This window comes from Furipterus horrens, unplaced genomic scaffold (genome assembly GCF_987537825.1).
Source record: "Furipterus horrens unplaced genomic scaffold, mFurHor1.1.pri manual_scaffold_10, whole genome shotgun sequence".
Classification (NCBI taxonomy): Eukaryota; Metazoa; Chordata; class Mammalia; order Chiroptera; family Furipteridae; genus Furipterus; species Furipterus horrens.
Window position 1 is genome coordinate 25,997,988 of NW_028327180.1, and position 22,106 is coordinate 26,020,093.

Consider the following 22,106-nt stretch of genomic DNA (forward strand, 5'->3'; position numbering starts at 1 on the left):
ACTCTGCAAAGTTCTATAATGTATAGAAGATTGATCAATTACAAATGATGCGAATGAATTCTCTCAGATATAAAGATATTCCCAAAGATTACACCTTAATTGCCAGGTGGAACATTAGTGTGTATAAGATTTAGCAATCTAATTTCAGCATTCTTTCTCTCCCTGCAGTCTCCATTGAATCAACTTTAGTGTTCTTCTGGTTCCCACATTAATGAGTTACATAAGTCAATGAGATGTCCTACTATAAGTTTTTAATTAAAGAAGTACATAAAATACTTTATCCTCAAAGAGTTAAACATAAAATAGCCATATGATCCAGCAATTCCACCCTTAGTTATATACCCAAGAGAACTGAAAGCAGAGACTCCAACAAGTTCTTGTATAATCATATTCAGAGCAGCAATATGCACAATAGCCAAAAGATTGAAACAACCCAAGTATCCATCAGCAGATAAATGAATAACCAAAGGTAGTACATGCTTATATATACAATAAAATATTATTCAGCCATAAAAAATGAAATTCTGATACATGTTACAACATGAATGAACCTTGAAACATTACCAAAAAAAATAAGACTAAGGAAGAGTTTGTCCAATATTCTACTTAGAGTGCAGGGCAAGAACAGAATAACCCTGGGGAAGGCAAACATTTAAAGATCAAACTAGAATACTGAAAAAAGAAAAGCCTGGGAATGTGATTTCACCAAAGCTAAGGGGGAAAAGCTTTGAGATGGTCAATGGCAGCAAGTGCCACAGAGGGTCAAATACAATCAGACTGAACACTCTCTCCACAAATGAGGAAGCCAATGAAGGTGTTAGCCAAAAACATTTTTGGTAGAATGTCATATAAAAAGCAATATTACAGTGGATTAAGAAGTGAACAGAGAACAAAGTTTCCAACTAGTAAGATAGATGTGGTAATAATACAACATACAGTTTTTATAAGGAGTAAATGAAATAATATATATAAGTCCATGAACTGCCATATTAAGTGCTAAACAAGTGTTCCTTCTCATTAGCATATATCCTTTATTTTGCTTGTATTCTTTTATAATGTTGATAATAATGATAAATATGCTTTTTAGTCTCAAAAAAACCTGCACATAGTTGAACTTATTTGGTTTTCTCTCTACTGTGCAGTACAAACTAAAATTATTTTTAAGAGTAGTCCACTCATAGGTCACAAATCCTGCAACAGTGCTGAAAGATGTTTTTTGAGCATCTTCTGAATTCTTTTGGCTTTCAGCACACTAGTTAGTGTAAGCTCAGTATACCTATCGCATTAGCTTTGAGCCTCTACTGTAACTCCTTTTAAAAATTTTATCTTTTAGTCGTCGGCAGCCGTCTGTCTCGAGAGACGATGGTGTAGCTTCTTAAGAGTCTATCTGCACCGCCGAGAATGGTTGTGCAGTCCGACTCGGGAGTGACACGGTATCTGTCTCCTCCCGTGTTGAATCGACATCTTGCGATGACGCTGAAGCTACAGAGCCTGGGCAGGGTGATATGGAGGGTCTGCTGTTGCCCATGCAGCAGACCCCCCCTCTCTTCGCAGCTGAAGGGTCCAAGGGAAAGACGGAGTCAATACAGCTTGGCTTCAGGTGCGCCGCAGGAGTTGCCGGTGTTGACTACAACGTCAAACCGCCTTAGGGACTCCGGCTCCGGATTTTCTGTCAGGGTTTACTCCCTTAGCCTTTCCCCTGAAGAGGTATGCCGCAAGGCAGCGGAGGTTTTTTGGAGTCAGAGTTTTCCTTCTCTGATGTACCCTGACTGGAAGATCGAACCAGCGACACTTAGCTCGCAGGCCGACGCTCAATCCACTGAGCTAAACCAGCCAGGGCCCTATCTTTTAGTAAAACTCCAGAATTCTACTTCAATGAGCATTCCTGAACAATTGGAAATTGCTTACTTTGTTGTATCATTCTTGATCATTCTGTCTCCTTATTTCATTATGATTCAAAGATGCTTTTCTATTAGCTATATAGGTATATACTATTATGATTCAATACAAGTTGCAACAAGCTTATATATCGTTTAAGAATGTATTAACATCTTACAATATAAATTAATAGTTTGGTTGAACACTAAATAAAAGAAAAAAGGTCATTAGTGTACTTTGATTAATGTTTTTGTGAGAGTTTCTAAATGATTGGTAGTTATTGGCATTTCAAATGCTCTATATTAGATTATCTTTGAAACCTATTTATTTTAATTTCAAGCACTCAATCACAATAATTATAGCTCTATCTCTTATTTTGCAATGAACAAATTCCCATTAGAAAGTGACTTCTTTTATCAATGGGAAATTACTTAATTGTTTTTAGAGAACTTGGTGACAAATACAACTCATTTTTCATTCCAAACATCACACTATTAGTCATTATCTGAAAAATGGATGGTCTCCAAAATGTTCAGTACCAATTAACACCCAAATTAAACTATTTCTTCAAGGCAATAAAACATTTCACAACAAGACATTAAAAGTGATTACATTTCATTAGTGACACTTTTAATATTAAAAACACTTAATCAGTACTTTGTATTGTTTTTAGGATAGCTCTTCTGTCTACTTGTAACTTTTTACATAATTCTCACATATGCAAACTTTAACTCATTTGTTTTCTTTGCATTATGATAAAAAAATTAGCATTCAATGACATAGAAGAGATCAGCTCTTATAGCACCTGGCAGCATTATAATTAAAGTATCTGTCAACAGAGCTGTTTGTAAGCCTGGTTTTAAAATAACTTAAATGTGACTTGTGAGGGGTTAGAATTTTCATGGAAGACCTGCAACATAACAAAATGTCAGTAAAAATTCCCAGATTATATTTAACAGTTTTTCTCAATATATCATTTTTAGTTAAGTATTATTTAATTAAACCTTATGAATATTTAAATTTCTCTAGACCTATGCCAATATCCCACGCTTATTAGGAGTGCCTGCTTGGTGATGCAATGGTGTGGCACTACACTCTACCCTTCATAACAGCAGCAGTCTGCTGAACTCTCTGAATAAAAAGTGCCCAACACACTCCTAGTAAATACAGAAATAAAGTAATGACTTCTGTGATAGTTTGACAGCTTAGGATATTTGTCTAGTACTATTCACACCATTAATTTAATTTTTCTATATCAGCCGATAACAATGACAAATTACTGAAAGGAGAAAATAATACTTGGACATATCTCATTCTTCCTTATTGCCCAATACAATGCTTTACTTATGATGATTAAGCATGAATGCCTCTGAAATAATAAAGCTAGGAGAAAAAAAGTAAAGAGGAAAGTATAAATAACAAATTATGTTATTCTTCATTTTAAGGCAGATACATTAAAAAAAGTAACTTTGACAAGGAAAAGACAGACATACAGTATTTTTTAAGTACCTAAAACAGATTCTCTTTCAAACCATTGTTATTATGATTTACTTTAAAGAGTGAGAGTTCTCATTAATCACTGAATAAAAAAAACCTCTTATTTTGACATTTCCATATATTGAAAAAGTTATTTATGTAATCACATGAGTCTCCAACAGCATTTGAGAGAGAGTTATTGTATATAATCAGATAATCCTCCAATAGAGTTGGGGAGAAAAAAAACAACAAGTGTTCATCCACATGTATATTAGTTTCCTATTGCTGCTGTAACAAAATTACCAAGTACAGAGTGTCTTAAAACACCACAGATTAATATCTTATAGTTTTGAAGTTCAGATCTTCAAAACCAGTTTCACTGGGCTGAAGTCAAGATATCCTCTGAGCTGGTTCTTTCTGGAGGCTCTGAGAAGCTTCTTCAGCTTCCATAGGCCACCTGCATTCCTTGACTTGTGGCCTCCAGCTGATACCATCCAACTTCATACTGTCTTCATCTCACCTATTTCTACTGACTTTGACCCTCCTGACCCTTGTGATTATTCTAGGCCCATTTGGATAACCAGGATAATTTCCCCCATCTAAGATCCTTTATTATATCATATGCATAAAGCCTCTTTTACTGTGTAAAATAACATCACAGATTCTAATAATTGGACATGGACATCTTTGGGGGACCATTAGGTATTCTACTATAGGATACTAACCCTGAAGATAAATAATATGAGAAAAAATAAATTTAAAACAACTTTAAGGGCCCTGGCTGCTGTGGCTGCTGTGAGCATTGGCCTGCGAGCCAAGTGTCGCTGGTTTGATTCCCAGTAGGGGAACATAATTAGGTTGCACGTCAGGTCCCCAGTTGGGGGCACGAGTGAGAGGCAACCACACAGTGATGTTTCTCTCCCTCTCTTTCTCCTTTCCCCTCTTTCTAAAAATAAATGAAACAAACAAACAATTAAAAATAAACATTTTAAGGCTGTGTATTTAAGATATAGAATAGAAAAAAATTCAATCAAATACAGGGTGGGGCAAAAACGGGTTTACAGTTGTTCATATGGAAAATAATACAATCATTAATAAACAATAATATAAGAGTAAACCCGGTGTTTCATGTACTCACAACTGTAAACCCGCTTTTGCCCCACCCTGTATGTTTAATATTATTCTGTGACAAATAAAATCATGCTAAAATGATTATCACAAAAACAACAAAGTACAAAAATACTAAAACCAACACAAGTTTTAAGGAAATAAATTTAAATCTTATATAGAAGAAAATATAGAAAATAAGATTGTTTTTAAAATAACAAAGATGAGTAATTGTCAAAAACTGGAATTCAGCTCTCTTAGCTGACTTCAAATATGATTACTCTTTCCTGACAGGCACAACTGTGGGCTCAAAAAGAGCTTAAGTCTATGATGAAAGTGAACAAAAAAGAAAGGCAAAGGAAGTCTGACAGGATCATGAACTGTAGTGCAGTAATAATTTAATGTAACTAAAAGCATGCCTAAACCAAAGATAAATATGGATTATGAAAACAAGCTTTTATTTCCATGAAAGAGCTCTTATTATTTCTGGTGAGGTAAAATGCCTGTGTATAGATTGTTACAAAGAACTATAATACCCGTATTTTCCCATGAGTGCAACAGTTCACATTTTCTTTTTTTCCTTTTTTATTAAATGTATTGGGATGTCATTGGTTAATAAAACCATACAAGTTTCAAGTGCACAATTCCACAACACATTATGTGTACACTGTATTGTGTGTTCACCACCCCAAATCAAGTCTCTTCCATCACCATTTACCCCCTGCTTCCCCTCCTCCACCTCTCTCCATCCCCTGTCCCAGGCAATCACCATAGTGTTGTAGTTCACATTTTTACATATGAAAAAATCATCCTGATTTAAGCCAAAGGTAATAACTGAATGAAAAAATTAACAAATATAATGAATATAACTAGAGAGTAGATGCCATCTAGCCTCTAACAAACCATTCTGCTTATTGTTTTATATTTGAAGTTATTGGGGTGATCTTGGTTAATAAAACCATACAGCCCTGGCTGGTGTGGCTCAGTGGATTGAGTGCAGGCCTGTGAACCAAAGGGTCACTAGTTCAATTCCCATTCAGGGCATATGCCTGGGTTATGGGCCAGGTCCCCAGTTCAGGGTGCATGGGAGGCAACCACACATTGATGTTTTTCTCCTTTTCTTTCTCTCTCCTTTCCCCTCTATTTAAAAATAAATAAGCAAAATATATTTTTTAAAAAACATATAGGTTTCAAGTGTACAGCTCTATAACACATCATGTGAATACTGTATCATGCACTCACCACCCAAAGTCAGTTCTCTTTCGTCCACCATTTATGCCCCACTATTCCTTCCTCCACCTCTCACTACCTCCTTTTCCCTCTGAAATCACCATACCACTGTCTGTGTCTGTTTTTTGTTTGTTTGTTTTTTTAACTTAATTGCTTCACCTTTCTCACTCAGCACCCCAACCTCCCTTTCTTCTGACAGTTGTCGGTCTGTTCTGTGTATCTATGAGTCTGTTTCTAAGTTGTTGTTGTTTTTTTTTCATTAGATTCTGCAAAGAAGTGAAATCATATGGAATTTGTCTTTCTCTGACTGGCTCATTTCCATTAGCACAATATTCTATAAATCCATCGATGCTATCACAAAGGATAAGATTTCTTTCTTTTTTATGGCCTTAGTTTTCCATTGTGTTAATGTATCAAAGCTTTTTTATCCACTCATTTCCTAATGGGCACTTTGGCTGCTTCCAAATCTTGGCTGTTGTAAATAACACTGCAATGAACATAGGGATGCATGTATTCTTTCGAGTTAGTGTTTTGGGCTTCAGATATAAACACAGAAGTGGAATTACTAGGTCATAATGCAGTTCTATTTTTAATTTTTTTGAGGAAATTCTATTCTGTTTTCTACAATGGCTACAACAATCTGCATTTCCACCAACAAAATACAAGTGTTCCTTTTTCTACACAACCTCGCCAGCACTTGTTGTTTGCTGATTTATCGATTATAGCCATTCTGACAAGCATGAGGTGATATCTCATTATGGTTTTGATTTGCATCTCTCTGATGATAAGTGACATTAAGTATATTTTCATATGTCTGTGGGCCATCTGTATGTCCTCTTTGGAGAAATGTCTATTCAGGCCCTTTGTCAAGTTTTTAATTGGATTGTTTGGGGGTTTTGTTTGGTGTTGAGTTTTATAAGTTCTTTACAAGTTTTGGAAATTAATCACTTATCAGATGTATTATTGACAACTATGTTCTCCCATTTAGTAGGTTGCCTTTTCATTTTGTTGATGGTTTCTTTTTCTGTGCAAAATCTTTTTAGTTTGATGTAGTCTCATTTGTTTATTTTTTCTTTTGCTTCCATTGCCTGAGGAGATATATCAGAAATAAAAAAAATATCTGAGATTTTACTGCCTATATATTCTTCTAGGAGTTTTATGGTTTTGTGGCTTACATTTAAGCCTTCAATCCATTTTGAATTTATTCTTGTGCACTATGTAAAGAAATGGTCTAATTTCACTTTATTACCTGTGTCTAATTTTCCCAACATTACTTATTGAATATACTATCTTTACCACATTTTATGTTCTTGCCTTTTTTGTCAAATATTAGTTGACCATAAAAGTGTGGGTTTATTTCTGGGCTCTCTATTCTGTTCGATTGATCTAGATGCCTATTTTTATGTCAATACCATGCTGTTTTGATTACTATGGACTTGGAGTATAGGTTGATATTAGGTAGTGAGGTACCTCCAGTTTTGTTCTTTCTGAAGAGTGCTGAGGCACTATTTGGGGTCTTTTGTGGTTCCGTATAAGTTTTTGAGTACTTGTTCTATTCTTCTTGCTGTTTTGAATAGTGTTAATTCAGTAGTCACAACTAGTACCATGTAAACTGATAAAACTAGAAGTGACTGTTCTAGCAACTTCAAATCAAGATGATTACATTTATTTGACAATTTTGGTGATAATACTATTAATGTCAGTAAATACCACTTACAGTATTAATAATGATACCTTACAAAAACATAAAGTAGTGGATTGCAAATGAATGAATAGATATGAGAAAGAAAAACTATAAAGCTCTTAAGTGAGTTGTTAAAACAAGCTGAAGGCCCATATTACCACAGAGGTATAAAAGAGCTAAGGATATGAACATGGCCGAGTGTTCCTCCACTATACAATTATGATTTGTGAATAAATCTTAGATTACTTTTAGTTTAACCAGAAGTAGTCAGCATCTGAATAAAAAAGCAAATAAGCAGGAAGGAATGTTTTCAGGGTAGATATAGTTAAAATTTCCTGACAACCATGCCAATGCTTATAACCTTGATAGCTTCTTTGTTTGATAATGAACCTTATTCAATGGAAGAACAGGTTGTCCTGTCCCTTCAGAAGCCGCCCTGTGTCCATCAGCTACCTGACTTGGAGCTATTCCCATTACATCTATGAGTTCTACATTTTGCTCTCTGGAATAAACAACTACCAGTTGAGCTAAGAAGTTCTGAACTGGAGAGAAGAGTGTTGGGCAATGTTAAAACTTTCTAAATTTTATAATAGGTGATCTTTGTAGGAGAAATTTCTAGGGGGCTAGTTATAAACAAAACCACTGTATAATGAAGCTACTAATAAATAGCTAATTTTTTTTAGCATTTTCTTTAGAATGAGATTTTATTATGAACTATTACATTAATTTGAAGTTACATAAAACCAAAGCCACCATTACTGAATGTATCTATGCCAGGCAACGTACTTTATTGTATTTTTGGCTTTATTTTTGTATTTTTCCACTCTTTTTTAGGGTATAATACATAAAGGACACAACAGATTTTAGCACAAGTCTGTCCCTTATCACAACTCACACACTGCCCACCATATTGTTTCCACAAACATATATCCTATATTTAGACAAATCGATTGCTCTCTGTTTTCCCAAACTCTTTTTTGTTTTATTTTGTTTCTACAAAATGTGCTCTCTGGTTATTACATAAAAGACAAGTTATAGCAAATGCTGGCAAGAATGTGGAAAAGGAACCATTGAATACTGCTGGTGGGAATGTGAACTAGTACAACCACTATGGAAAACAGTATAGAGGTTCCTCACAGAATTATAAGTAGAAGTACCATATGGACCAGCAATTCCACCTCTGGTTATACAAAGGAAAAAATAATTATCTAGGATAGATATCTGTATTACCATATTCATTGCAGTACTATTTATTATAGCCAAAGTATGGAATCTACCTAAGTGTCCATCAACAAATGAATGGATCAAGAAAATGTGGTGTGTTTGTGTGTGTGTGTGTGTATATACAATGAAATATTATTTGACCTTAAGAAAGAAGAAAATTCTACCACTTGTGACAATATGTATGAATCTGGAGAACATTACGCTAAGTAAAAATTCCGGACAGAAAGACAAATACTTCACTTACATATGGAACTGTACAAAAAGGGGGTCCAATTCATAGAAATAGAGTAGAAAAGTGATTGTTAGTAACTTAGGGATATGGGAAATATGGAGAGCTTGATAAAATGTACACAGTTTCAGTTATAAAATGAATAATATCTGAGAATCTAATGTATGATGTGGTGAATACAGTTGATAACACTTCTATATTAACATTTGCTGAGAGAGTAGAACTTAAATGGTCTCTCTCTCTCTCTCTCACACACACACACACACACATGAGGTGATGGATGTGTTGACATGATGGTAGAAGGAATCCTTTCACAATGTGGATTACACACTTTAAATATCTTAAAATTTTATTCATCAATTATACTTCAATAAATCTGTAAATGAAGAAGCAATCTTACCTCAGGTAATTGGAAGGAAAAAAATATCCTCTCATAATATACTCATAATATAACTCTTATCCATTCAGGTATACCCTTTTAATTACCCTCCAAATCATCTCTATTGACACGTGCTTGTAACAAGTAATGACGATGTTTTATCTTAGATCCATTTCTTTTCTCCTTAGAAAACATCTTAATATTATCTATATACCTATAATAGCTTGTGCCTTTCCTAACCAATGGCAAGTGTCAGGCCATTTGTTTTTTAAAAAATTGAGCAAATCTATAAAATATGACAGCCTCAAAATACCTGTCTATAATAAATATACTATTTTGTGGGAATGTAAGAAATAAACATAGCTAAAGCAAAAAATAATAATTATGGGAAAGTAAGTCTATATGATGAATGTGGCTCCCAATCTAAACCTTTAAACAGTGTCTGCACAACACAGATTGGAATGCAGCAAAAGAAACAGCAAATACAAATAATTTTGTTCTCTGGATAAATGTCTCTAAAATTTCCAAAATTATCACTCTACAATAATATCATTATTTAGTCTGTTATTTAATCAAATAAATATTCAACATGGATCTATTGTTCAAAATTTTTCTGCCAATTGTTTTTATGGCTAATTTGACTCATGTTGTGCTCAGCAAATAGCAGAATTTATTTGTCCATCTATTAAGTCAATATTAGTGTAAGAAATTATTTATGTGTTCACTACTTATTGAGTGCCTATTGTCATCTGTATCTATGGAAAATAACAAGTAGAACACATTATTCCTGACTTTAAGAGTTTTATAGTCCATTAGAGGATAAAGAAAATATACATACAAAGAAGCTATCAGATTTAATAACAAATAAATAATAGAAACAAAAGACTGAATTGAAAATAGGACACAAGGTGAGTCTAAGAAGCCAGTAATCTGTAAAAAACTTGTCCTTTTTTTAACACCCCTTTCTCCCAGGTGTTTTCAACTTAATTTAGTCAAGTAAGTAACTATTGATAAGACCTAGGGAAATTTAAGCATCTCATATTGGGAAGTCAATTCAATATTTATTAAATAACAGTTACATTAATGATACATACTACTCTATGACACATGTAGCCTTTATGCAAATAAGAAAATATCCTTACATTACTTGTCCTCAAATGCAAAATAGAGTTGAGGGTATTTCCTGCAGGCTGTAACCTCTTGACATAGTGTTTTACGCTGAGTGTAGTGGTGCCAGGAAAGATAAAACAGGGTACAGAGAAAAGTGCAGAGACCAAATAGCTCCCTTTAAAGTTTTGCCTTGAGGAAATGACTTCTCTTACTCTTGCAAAGTGAAGTGCTTTGATAAACTAATCATATGTTCAATTAATGAGTGCTATACTTGTCTTCTGAGTGATATATGGTTATCTATATTATATTTCACAGCTGACTTTTACTGATCTGTACTGTATGTCTATGTCATTTATGTGAACTAAAAAGTCACTGAAAGTGAATTTTGGACTTGATTCCAAAATCTTTTAAATAATTCTCTACAAATAGCTATACATTGTCTAAGAAAATCAATTATTCAGGGGCTAAATACACGTTTCTATAAAAAAAATAAATGACTTTATCATCACAATCAGAAATATAATAGGCATTATAATTTAAATGAAATACACAATTCCTTTTGTAACACAACTATGCTCCTACTAGGAATCTAGGGATAGTTTTAATCTTTCTTTCTCTAGTCTGAGTTATTCCCTGAATAATTGTACTGTACTCTAACCATTACTATTAGACTTTCAAACCACACCTTATATTATTACTTAAAAAATAAGTACACATTAAAAAAAAGAACCAGAGCCTTCTTTTTCCCACCTGAAGTATTATTTCAGCACGTGATTTTTCAAATATGGGCACAAATCTATATTCTAAAACATCAAAAAACAAGTAGAGTTTCTTGAATGTCTTCTGAGAAGCTTGGGGGTAATTACATCATATATCACTCAGAAAACCTAATCATACTGTATAGGTGTTTCTGTCCCTAAAGTGCAATTCATCATGGATAGCAGCTACCTTCTGAGACCTTTCTTTTTGGTTCTTTCATGATAGGATCTTGCCTGTCGCTCCTTCCCTTTCTTCCTTTACTCTTCCCCCATTACATAATCTTTTCAGGGAGTTCCATGGCCACATTTTATGAAAATAAATTTTTTTTTTACAGTTACCTGCTGCACACATCACAAAATTAGCCCAACAGAGAAAACAAAGATACTCCTCAAGAAATTGGAAGAAAAAAAAAATCTATCAACACGCAAACATTTTTTCATGCTTATACATAAAAACATATTGGGGCAAAATACGTTGCTCCAGAGTATTCATTGCATAAATCCATCTTCCAAGTGGTAGTCAATTAATTGTTAAAAGTGAGTATGGTAATTTTTCAAGTCTATAAGTTTTACTGCAGAATTAAGGCTAAATTTGAAACATTATGTAGGTACTGAAATCACTAACTTAACAAAACCTTGGAACTGGATTATTTTATACCAGGAGAGAGCATGCATTTTTTTCCTTAGAATTACTTGATATTTTTCAGCTTTAATATTTTACTATGCTCTAGTTTAAATTTTGGTAATTAAAAATATTAAGTTAATTGTAATATTACCATTGTTGTCTCTTGAATGGATCCAAAGCTGTTGATAAAAATATTCACTACTACATCAACAGGAATGCCTGTGAATAAAAATCAAGGGTGCATTTAGTGGGTGTAAAGGACTTGGTCACAATCTTCATGTTTCATGGTTTACACATTTGATTTTTATCTTTTTTCCCAGTCCTCATGGATGTAAAATTATATTAAAAGTCTCAGTATATCATGTTTATAGTACTATTAACTTATTTTTTAAATAGGGGTTATAACACAAATAAAAAATTAGTTCAGTTGTACTTTATAATGTTATTTTTTCAGAAGTATTCATCTGTTAAATTCTAAAGACTCCGAGAAAATACATTTACCTTTCAAAATGAACTGATGACCAAAATAGGAACAGAGGCATGAATACATGGAATAGACTGACAACTGTCAGAGGGGAGGTGGCAGGGGTGGACCAGGTGAAAGAAGGCAAGGGATTAGTAAAAGAAAACGTACGCATGACTCATAGACACAGGCAGTACTGTGGTGATGGCCAGAGGGAAGGATGGACATGGGGAGGGGGGTGGGCAAAGGGGAGGGCCGGTGGATGGGGACACCTGTGATAGTATAAAAAATAAAAATAAATTAAAAATATTAAATTTAGCTGATGCATTTGCTTTAAGAAAATGTAAATTATTCTTTGAAAAACATCACTTAAGAATATGGTTTAATTTTGTCAACTTTTATAATCACCTAAAACTCTTACTTGAATTGGTAAAGCAATATTCAATAAATTGTACTTACAATTACTATGCTTTTATTTCTAATTCATGTAAATTCAAAGTTAATCAGACATATAACAGAGTCATTATACAGATTTTTGCCTGACCTTTTGGAAAATAATTTGAAAGTTCATGGAGTGAGAACTAAGGTATAATGTTGCAAATTTCTTTCTTGCCTTTTTTTTTTTTTTTTCCCTTTGCTCATTGTGGGCTGCTGGTTGGGCTAACAAAGAGAAAATGTGAATTTAGCCTTTCAGCCGCATAACCACTGACTGATGAAAAACAGGTGGTGAATCGATATATGGTAGACATGTGACAATCCAGACTATGGCTGTTGTTGAGAGTAACTGAATAGGTTCTGGTAATGAACTAAAATCCCTGTTTTTACAACATAGTTGTATAACTTCAGTTGACTAGAAGCAGCTGCAGACACTTTATTTTTTCTGTGAAGGAAAAAAAAAACTCAAGCTTTATAATGTTAATCTGATCTACATTAATACCTGTCCCAACTATACAATCTTCTCATGACTTTTATAGCAAGTATGGATTTTGTTCTTGAAAAGTATGGTAAATGGGGATAGTTTTGGGGGGGGGAAATCAATCTATGTTGTAGAAAGCACAGTCACTTTTATTCACACAAGTTAACGTGTTTTTAAAAACCATATGGCCATCTTTTGTTTTTTTCAGCAAAAGAATAGAGAAAATTTTTTTATCAGTGTGAAAGGCTAGAAAACATTAAAAAATAATCTAAATACACATTCAGAACTATTCTCTATCCCTAAATATGTAGGTGGCTGCTTTCCTACAAACTGTAACTTTGGTGTCTGTGAATGAAAGCCAGCTTTGTATCCAGGGCCTAAATTTTAAATCACTAAAGTTAAGAATACTAAGTACTCAGAAAACCTGTTACAGAGGTTAGCCTATTAATTCACGATATTTCCTTTCTAAAATCTGGAAACCATATAAAACTATTAGAATTAATATATTGCTTATTTTTGAACATGTTTGACATTAAATTGCTCTGAATGTAAGTACATTACAGAAATGTTACATATTAATTTAAAATGGTATTGTTTTAGACATCATAAATAAGTGCTTTAATGCAGATAAAACTCATTTTTAAACTGCAAACGATAAAGATATTTGGGGTAGGGGACAAACCTTTGAAATTCGGTCTTATCCTGGGGTCATAACTAACCAGTAGCCTATTCAAGATATTGCTAGTGGAGTTGGCAGGGACTCGGGCAAGGTCCTCCGCTGACTGCTGGCTGTAAGAGAAAAAAACAAAACAAAGTCCTGGTAAGTGTTAAGAAATGGCAAGCAACAAGAATGGGTAATTTTCACTGGAGAAAAGGCTTTGCTTTTGGAGACAAATCTGCGATTATAGCATGGCGTTTCCAAATAGCAGTAAATGAAAAGTCAAAGACATAGCAGCCCACATCGTACACATGTGTCCTAAGAAACAACAGCCAACAAAAAATTGCTGAAGTAGTTAATTTTACCAGATGAATGAAGCAGTCCTAAATACTCTAACTTTCTTTTTAAAAAATTAAGCACACTTCTTACTTGTCATGAAGCAATCTATAATTGAAATCTAGACAAGCTCAAAGAAAATGCAGACAATGAAAGAACAGCAAAAAAAGTTTTTGAATAATGTATTATATTTACCCTTCTGCCTAAACAAAGGAGTAGGCAAATACCATAAGACGGCCAAAGAGATAGTCTAAGAATTCAAAAAAAAATCATGCTTACACTTATGAAATGATATTTCCCAAGAAATACACAATGAATGTTCTTATTGAGTTAAATATGTTTGAAAGGGGTGTGAAAACAAACATACTACTAGAAGAAACTTCATTAAAATTCAGTTGAGAGCCCTGTAGGGGGAGCTCTCGTGCAAGTCCCACTTCTTCCACCCTGCCAAATCAGCAGGAAGAAGGAGGTCATTATTTCAGCAAGGGAGGCCATTTTTCACAGAGGAATTTTATCTCTTGCTTTTATGAAAAGGAAGGACCTTGTCTTTGCCCTAACTGCAACACACTAACCACCACCTGCAGCCTATGAAAAACCACCACAACCTCTAACTCTTGTTCTTCAATGAACAGTCTTCTCCAATTTCCTCCTAACCCTAATAAAAGGTAACCTTCTCTTTGGTCATTTGGACTTGCCTGTGGTTCACCCTTGCTTGCTTGTCCAAAACTGAAATTTTCTGTGATTCCTGAATAAATTCAACTGTCAGAAAAATAACTGGCTATTTTTATTTTTGAGGTTGGCATGGGAAGTTGGTAAAAGGAGTTTCTCTGTTACCAGATCAATTAAACATGGAAAAATACAGAACTATAAAATACAACTATCTCTTTCTATTATATATGTGCTTGCTGTCAACCATCGCAAAAAAGAAAAAACGGCCATATTTTTCTATTTCAATTAACTTTGAACCATGAACTTTGACTAAAATGGTAGTTGCTTGAGAATACTTAAAAACACACATAGTTCATTGGAAACCAATGGAAAATATTTGGTTGTTTATAGTTTGTTTAGGTTTATTTTACCACCCACAAAGTCTTATCATATAATAATTTTCCCAATACAAGAAAAAAAAATCCATGAGAATCGCAAGGAACATTAAAACTACATTTGGAGCATTTAGTACTCTCCATTCTGTATCAATATAGTAAAGTATAAATTTCACAAATGATATTAATTTGTGTGAATCAAACTCATATGTATTGGCCATGGCTTTGTTTTGAAATACTGTTATATATCAGGGAATTCTGTTTTGAATTAATTATCATACAATCTGCTGATAAAATACATCTACTAAGGTGGTATATGACTAATGTTAAGAAATTTAAGAAAAATCTAAAAAGTTGCAGGAAGTTATATAGTATTTTAAAATTCTTTCTTATGGTCGTATCAGCTCCAATACCACAGTTGCAGGGAGTTGGGGACTGGTAACAAAATTCCATTTCATTGTAGTTGAAATTGTAACCTCTTTAAAGCCACCTGTCATCCCTTATCAAATATACAAAACTCTAAAGAGAATGAGGGTATGGGGAAAAATTGGATATCAGGATGCAAATTGGTGTTCAAAGCCATTTACAAGGTTTCTCATTCATGGGATAAAAAGAGAATTAATTACAAAATATACTTGTCTTGGTTCAATTAAGGAATGCTATTATTGTGCCTCTCAATATAAAACCTTTCAAGTATCTCCCTTCTAAGCAACAAAATGACCAGACAATTAACACTAGTTTTTGTAATAGAGAACTTTCCAGCTGATCTTTTCTTCTGGCTGTGAAGCATGGCAGACTATGCCGCCCTATAATATAACTCTTTGGCATAAGGATTATTTTGAGCTAAAGGCTCTTGAAAAACAGTAAACATAGGGAGATGCTTTCTCTTAACTCTCTTTATCTGTGTAAAAACAGATCCTCCAAAAGGAAGTCAATTGTCATAGATCCCCACTGGTGAGTTTCATTAACTAGGAAAGACTGACTTTTATCACAGGAGAGGAGACTAGAAGAGGACACCACACCAGACAAACCCTGTTATGCACTATCATATCTCCCATCTATTTTTCTCATGGTCTGTTCATCTTTCCTAAAAAAAAAAAAAAAAAAAAAATTATCCCTTAACTGGCCTACATTCCTCTTCCCCTCTCCCTATTAAGATATTAAGATGATATATAAATTTTCAAATCTCACTACTTTTGGGTTTTTTGTTTTTTGTTTTTTGTTTTTGCTCTGATGCCTCTGTGAATGAAACCATCATGATTGGCTCAGATGATAGTCTGGTGTGAAATAGATATTGGAGAGTCAACCATCTTGTCCATTACATGCTTTTATTTGATAATCAAAAACACTCACTTGGTTAAGTAAGAGAGGTATTAGCCACACGGAGCTATTTTTTCAGTGAAGTGAAACAGAAAGGCTAGATTGGTAGACAAGTGAGCATTAGGTGAGTAGATGGAGCAATTAAGTACATGATATATGCAGAAATGAAGTCACAGTAACGTTAAGACAGTTTTCTAAGGTTAGGTAAAGTCAAGAATGAAACCTAATCCAGATTCTTAATTCTCATTTGACAATGAGCCTGTTGTAATGGAAGTGAAATATTACCTATCTTCTTATTACCATCCATCTGTATATTGATTTATATTGCTTTAGGACAATAACCTATATTATATTACACATTAAGCTCTATTATTCTTATTAGTTTTAAAATCATTAGTTCCAAAAAATCTGAATGTGCCCTTTTTACAACTTACCAGTGCCTCCCTTCCCCCTAGTTATCTCCAAGTGCTTGTATTTCTCTCCAAAGTAAAAAAAAAAAAAAAAAAATTGTTAACAAAAATTCAATGTTGGTTGACAAAAATCTCTTGAAATAAAAAGAAAAAATATAAACTATGCTATAGGCCCTTTTATTCTTATTTGTGTCAATATGTATTTCCATGACTCTGATGCAGGTAACCTGCTACAAATATTTAATTAACAGTTCACCTTTCTTTATATCAGCATTTCAGAGATATTTAAAAATTTAAGTGAAATCCCATGTAGTTTATATTCACATGCATGAATTTAGGGACTTTTTTCTTACATTGAAAATCATATTACATTGAAAGTCATATCTACAAATTAAAAAACATTCAAAGAGTCAAGATAACTATGCCACTTTCTTCCAAAGAGTTGAAACAATTTGTATGTAGCATATTTTCTTCTATGTGCACTTTACTATATATAATCTTATAATTTGGAAAGAAACCAGTATTATTTGTACAAAGTAAGCAGGAATAAGAAGAGTTAAATTATTTTAACAAGGTCACATACTTAATGCCTTTTACTATTAAAGTCTTCATATTCTGAATCTCAGTCCAATGTTTTATCCATCTGACTATGCCATTTTGTTTTACTTCAAGAAATCTATCAACGATTATGATATTATTACAAAACAGGATTTATTTCATGGAAATGTGATATTAATTTAAGAAAATAACTTACTCTACTTGGGCAATGTGATCAAATGACTAGAGAAAATAATGTTTCACATCAAAAGCCTTTTTACAACCAGTCCTCTTTTGTTCACTTGCCTAAACTTGAACCGATGTCATTACTAATATGCAAAGTTATGCAAGGAATGTATCAGGCTATATAGCTGTATGATGTAATGTTTTCCAGTACTAAAGGGAAAATCTAGAAATTTCTTTCCAAAGGGGAAAGCTCAGTTGTCCATGTAGAACGTTCATATTTTTACATGACCCTTTAGTGACCACACTGCACAGTTCCATTTCAGAACTGGTGTGTATATTTTCCTAATCTCCTCCCTCAAACCAGGAATCTGGCCCAAAGGGATTGTGGGATTGTTTTTTGCCAAGACTTATAAATGCTACAGTGGTCAGAGGTCTTCTTGGGCCTGAATGCAGTATAGATATGTTCACATGAGTGAACTGGGCATGGGACCTGCAAAGCTTCGGGCTGGGCATGAGTTGAATGAAGCAAGCACTGAGCAGTGAGGAGGAAGCAAAGTAAACATAGGTAAACTGTGTGGGTTGTATTATTTCTCCTCGTTACCCCGGAGCTGTGATTCTTTACCTTATTTTTAGGTTACAGATACCACTGAGAATCTGATAAAAGCTATGTTCTTCCCTGGAAAAGTACATGCAAAGTTTGCAATGCTGACGGTTCCTGGACCTGTGGGCCACAATCAAAGAAACAACTCTTTTGTGTAAACAAATGCTGGTCTCCTTACCTCGGAGATGATTTAAAAAATGTCAGGTATCTTGTAGTGACAGAAGTAAGCTCAGAGAGGGGGAAAAATGAGATTAAAATATGGCAGGGGGGCAAAGAAGCCAAGAGCTCCCAATGGCCAAATTTGAAACCATTTGAGCAAAAAAAAAAAAAAGTAGTATTGCGTTATATTATCAACTATAAAATAAAATCCATATAGATATATGCTTCTCCAAAACACATACCCACATCTTAATGATAAGAAAAACATCAGACAAATCCCAATTGAGCGACATTTTACAAAATACCTGACTAGTACACCTCAACGCTGTCATGGCCATGAAAAACAAGGAAATTCTGAGAAACTGTCACAGCCAAGAGGAGCCTAAGGAGGCATAAAGACCAATATGATGTAAGAAATCCTGAACAGTGTCCTAGAGCAACAACAACAAAAGAACATTCGGTAAAAACTAAGGAAATCTGAATAATGTATGGACTTTAGTTAATAACAATGTCTCAACATTGGTTCTTTCATTGTAAAAAAATGTACCATACTAATGTGAGATGTTAATAGGGGGAACTAAATGTAGGGTATTTGTGAATTGGGTAATTTTTCCATAAATCTAAAATTGTTTTAAAATAAAAATAGTGTACTCAAGAAAAAGAAAAGAGCAGACAGCCAAAGACCTTAAGAAACCCCTCACCAAAGAAGAGGTACAGATGGCAAATAAACATATGAAAAGATGATCCAACTTTGGGTCACCAAGGAAATGCAACTTAACAATGGTAAGTTACTGCACACCTACTAAAATGACCAAAATCCAGAACACTGACAATAAATACAAATGAGAATGAAGAACAACAGGAACTCTTATTCATTGCTGGTGGGAATGAAAAATGGTATGGCCACTTTCAAAGACTATTTGATGATTTCTTACAAAACTACAGATATTCTTACCATCTTATCCAGCAATCTTGCTTCTCGGTATTTACCCAAAGGAGACAAAACAATGTTGACAAAACACACACACACACACACACACACACACACACACACACACACACCACCACCACCACCACCAACAACAACAACAACATCAAAAAACTTGCACAGAAATGTTCACGACATATTTATTTATAATTGCCAAAACCTGGACGTAAACAAGATGTGCTTCTGTAGATGAATGGATAAATAAACTCTGGTTCATCCAGACAATAGAACATTATTTAACATGAAAACTGAATATGCTAGCAAGCCATGAAAAGACATGGTGAAACAGAAATGCATGTTACCAAGTAAAAGAAGCCAATCTGTGCTATATTATTCCAAAGGTATGACATTCCAGAAAATGCAAAACTATAGAGACAGGAAAAAGATCAGTGGTTATAAGGAGTTGAAGGGGATGGGGGAGATGAGTAGGAAGCACAGAGATTTTTAGGGCAGTGAAAATATTCTTCTAGATAATTAGACAAATACTCACATAAAGACAAATATTTTATATATTCATGTAACAAACAAAGTCAGTAGTTATTTATGAATCCAGATAATTCAGGAGCTGTTTGTTTTATATTTTCCTATCTATGATTATTACCTCTCTTGACAGCCTCTGCATTTTTTCCATTCTGTCTTCACACATTAAATTGTGAAGAGGTTTATAAATACAGCAAGTGATACCTCTTACATGATTAGTTGAGCTTAATTTGTTTATATTTATTTGAAAAGAATGTGTTTATGGGTGTGTGTGTATGTGTGTGGCAAAGCCTGTCATGTTATTATAGGCCAAGAATCATAATTAAAAACATGTTCCACAACTTTCATTTTATTTATTACCCTGCCCCAGTTGGGCTTAAGGAAATTTGGATCCTGTAGAAACATTTTCAGATCTTGTCTAACTTCAATTATGCAATTACATCATCCATGGCCCAAAGAAAAATGTTTTTCAAAGAGTAGAAACATCTATTTGGAGAGATGCTGGATTTTAGATAATAGCAATTTCCAAATCTCATCAAAGGCTCTGATCTTTTCTAACTTTATATCACATGTGAGGTTACTTGTCCTGTGAATACTATAAGTATCTTCTGTTTATATGTTATGTTTCTCAAACAGTGTAAAACACTATACATTCTCACTACTTTTCACTGGTTTGTTAATTTGATGCAAATCTCATGACATAAGGAATTAAACTTAAAGCTCAGTCCAAACCAAACGTCTACTGTTCAGTTACTTTCCAGACTATGCAGAAATAGTATTACATCCTGGTCCAGCAAATAAAAATCCACAGTAATACCTCTAACTGCAGCTGGAATAGTACTTACCTTTTCTCAATTTTCTGTGCATAGCACAAATATAAAATGTTTCTCTTCTGACTAATAGAAACAGTAATAAGATAAGCCAACACTAACACACAAAATGAAGTTAAATGTGGGTATAATTGAAGAAACACTTGTCAACAGATTGGTTGGTGTTCTATCCCCAGACAGACTGTTAGATTCCTACACGATATTGGGCAAGTCATGTACCCTCTCTGAGCCTCAGTAGCCTCACCTTTAAATCAAAGGTTTAAATAAGGGGATCCCTAAGATCCCATTTGGTGGATGATCTAGCTCTACCTGTTGTGGATGCTGTGGGGCTGCCTCCCCCACATGGTCCCTTCAAAACTGATGCTGCTGCCAGGAATGCTGGCTGCTCAGGGGTCTCAGCTGGGTCTCTTCTGGAGTAGCCTTCAGCGGAAAGAAGGGGTCTTGCCCTGGAGGCATTTCATGTCCAAAACTTTGATATTGCAAATACAAAGGGACCCTAAGCTGTTTCTACTAATAGAGACAATGCCGAGAAGGCGCCCCAGCTTCAGGGCTCCCTTGCACATCAACTGATGCTTTAGGTGCCTCTGTACTTATTGTTCTTGTGTTTGGCTCCGCTTTCCTCGCCCACGTAGGTGTTGTTCCAAAAGGAATCGTTCTCTGCATGTAAATCTTCATGTCAGAGTCTGTCTTGGAGAGAATTCAATCTCCACCAACTAGATCATAAGGTTCTTTAAAGAACAAAAGCTTATACAACTATCAATATACTAATTTTCTCTTTTACATTAGTCATTCCTGAACTCCTTTAACAAAGGTCTTATGCTTTAATACATGCCATGCTCAGTGCCATGTGCTGGTTATGCATTTAAAAATTCAACACAAATGATTATTCTGATATAAAAGAGGCATTTAAAACTGTGGGTTCAGTGAATTTGTCTAGTGATTCTCAGCTCTGGCTGTACCCTGAATTCACCAAGAAGCTCTGCAAACTTCTGGCACCAACCCCCACTCCCTACCTTCTTCCAGGTTTAATTAGTTTGGAATGAGGCTCAGGCATCAGAATTTTAAAAGCTCCTCAGACGATTCCAGTGTTCAGACAGTCACTTGCCAGCAAAGAGAATTTACAGTGAGGAAAGGACATGGAATTAAAACATAAGCTGATGGAAGAAAAAAGTAAGCCAACGATTAAGACAAAGAATGAACTGCCCAAAGGAAGGAGGAAATCCAGAAGTGTGGGTGTCAACAGAACTCAAGGAAAAAGAATATGTTCTGGACAGGGTGGTTAACAGGACCAAATGTCACAGAGAGGTTGAGATGAAGACTGAAACTTTTCATGGGATTTAGCAGAAAGGAGAGCTGTTTTTCAGTTGAGAAAAATAAGCCAGATGGAAGAAGATAGAACAGTGAGTAGTAGGAAAGGAAATGGAATGAGAAAGTACATCTACTGAACAGTTTGACTAGGAGTGACTTCAACAACATGGA

At 34.4% G+C, this 22,106-nt stretch overlaps 1 protein-coding gene across 1 annotated transcript in view; it reads right to left on the minus strand.

The window, feature by feature from the left end:
- The window catches only part of GLRB (glycine receptor beta), a 51,770-nt gene that overhangs the window by 18,847 nt on the left and 10,817 nt on the right, over positions 1-22,106 (minus strand). Inside the window, exons 3-4 of the mRNA XM_090287962.1 lie at positions 13,762-13,868; positions 11,852-11,919 (exon numbers count right to left, since the gene is read on the minus strand). Coding sequence (XP_090144088.1) covers positions 11,852-11,919; positions 13,762-13,868 — 175 coding nt within the window. The remainder of the gene's footprint in view (positions 1-11,851; positions 11,920-13,761; positions 13,869-22,106) is intronic.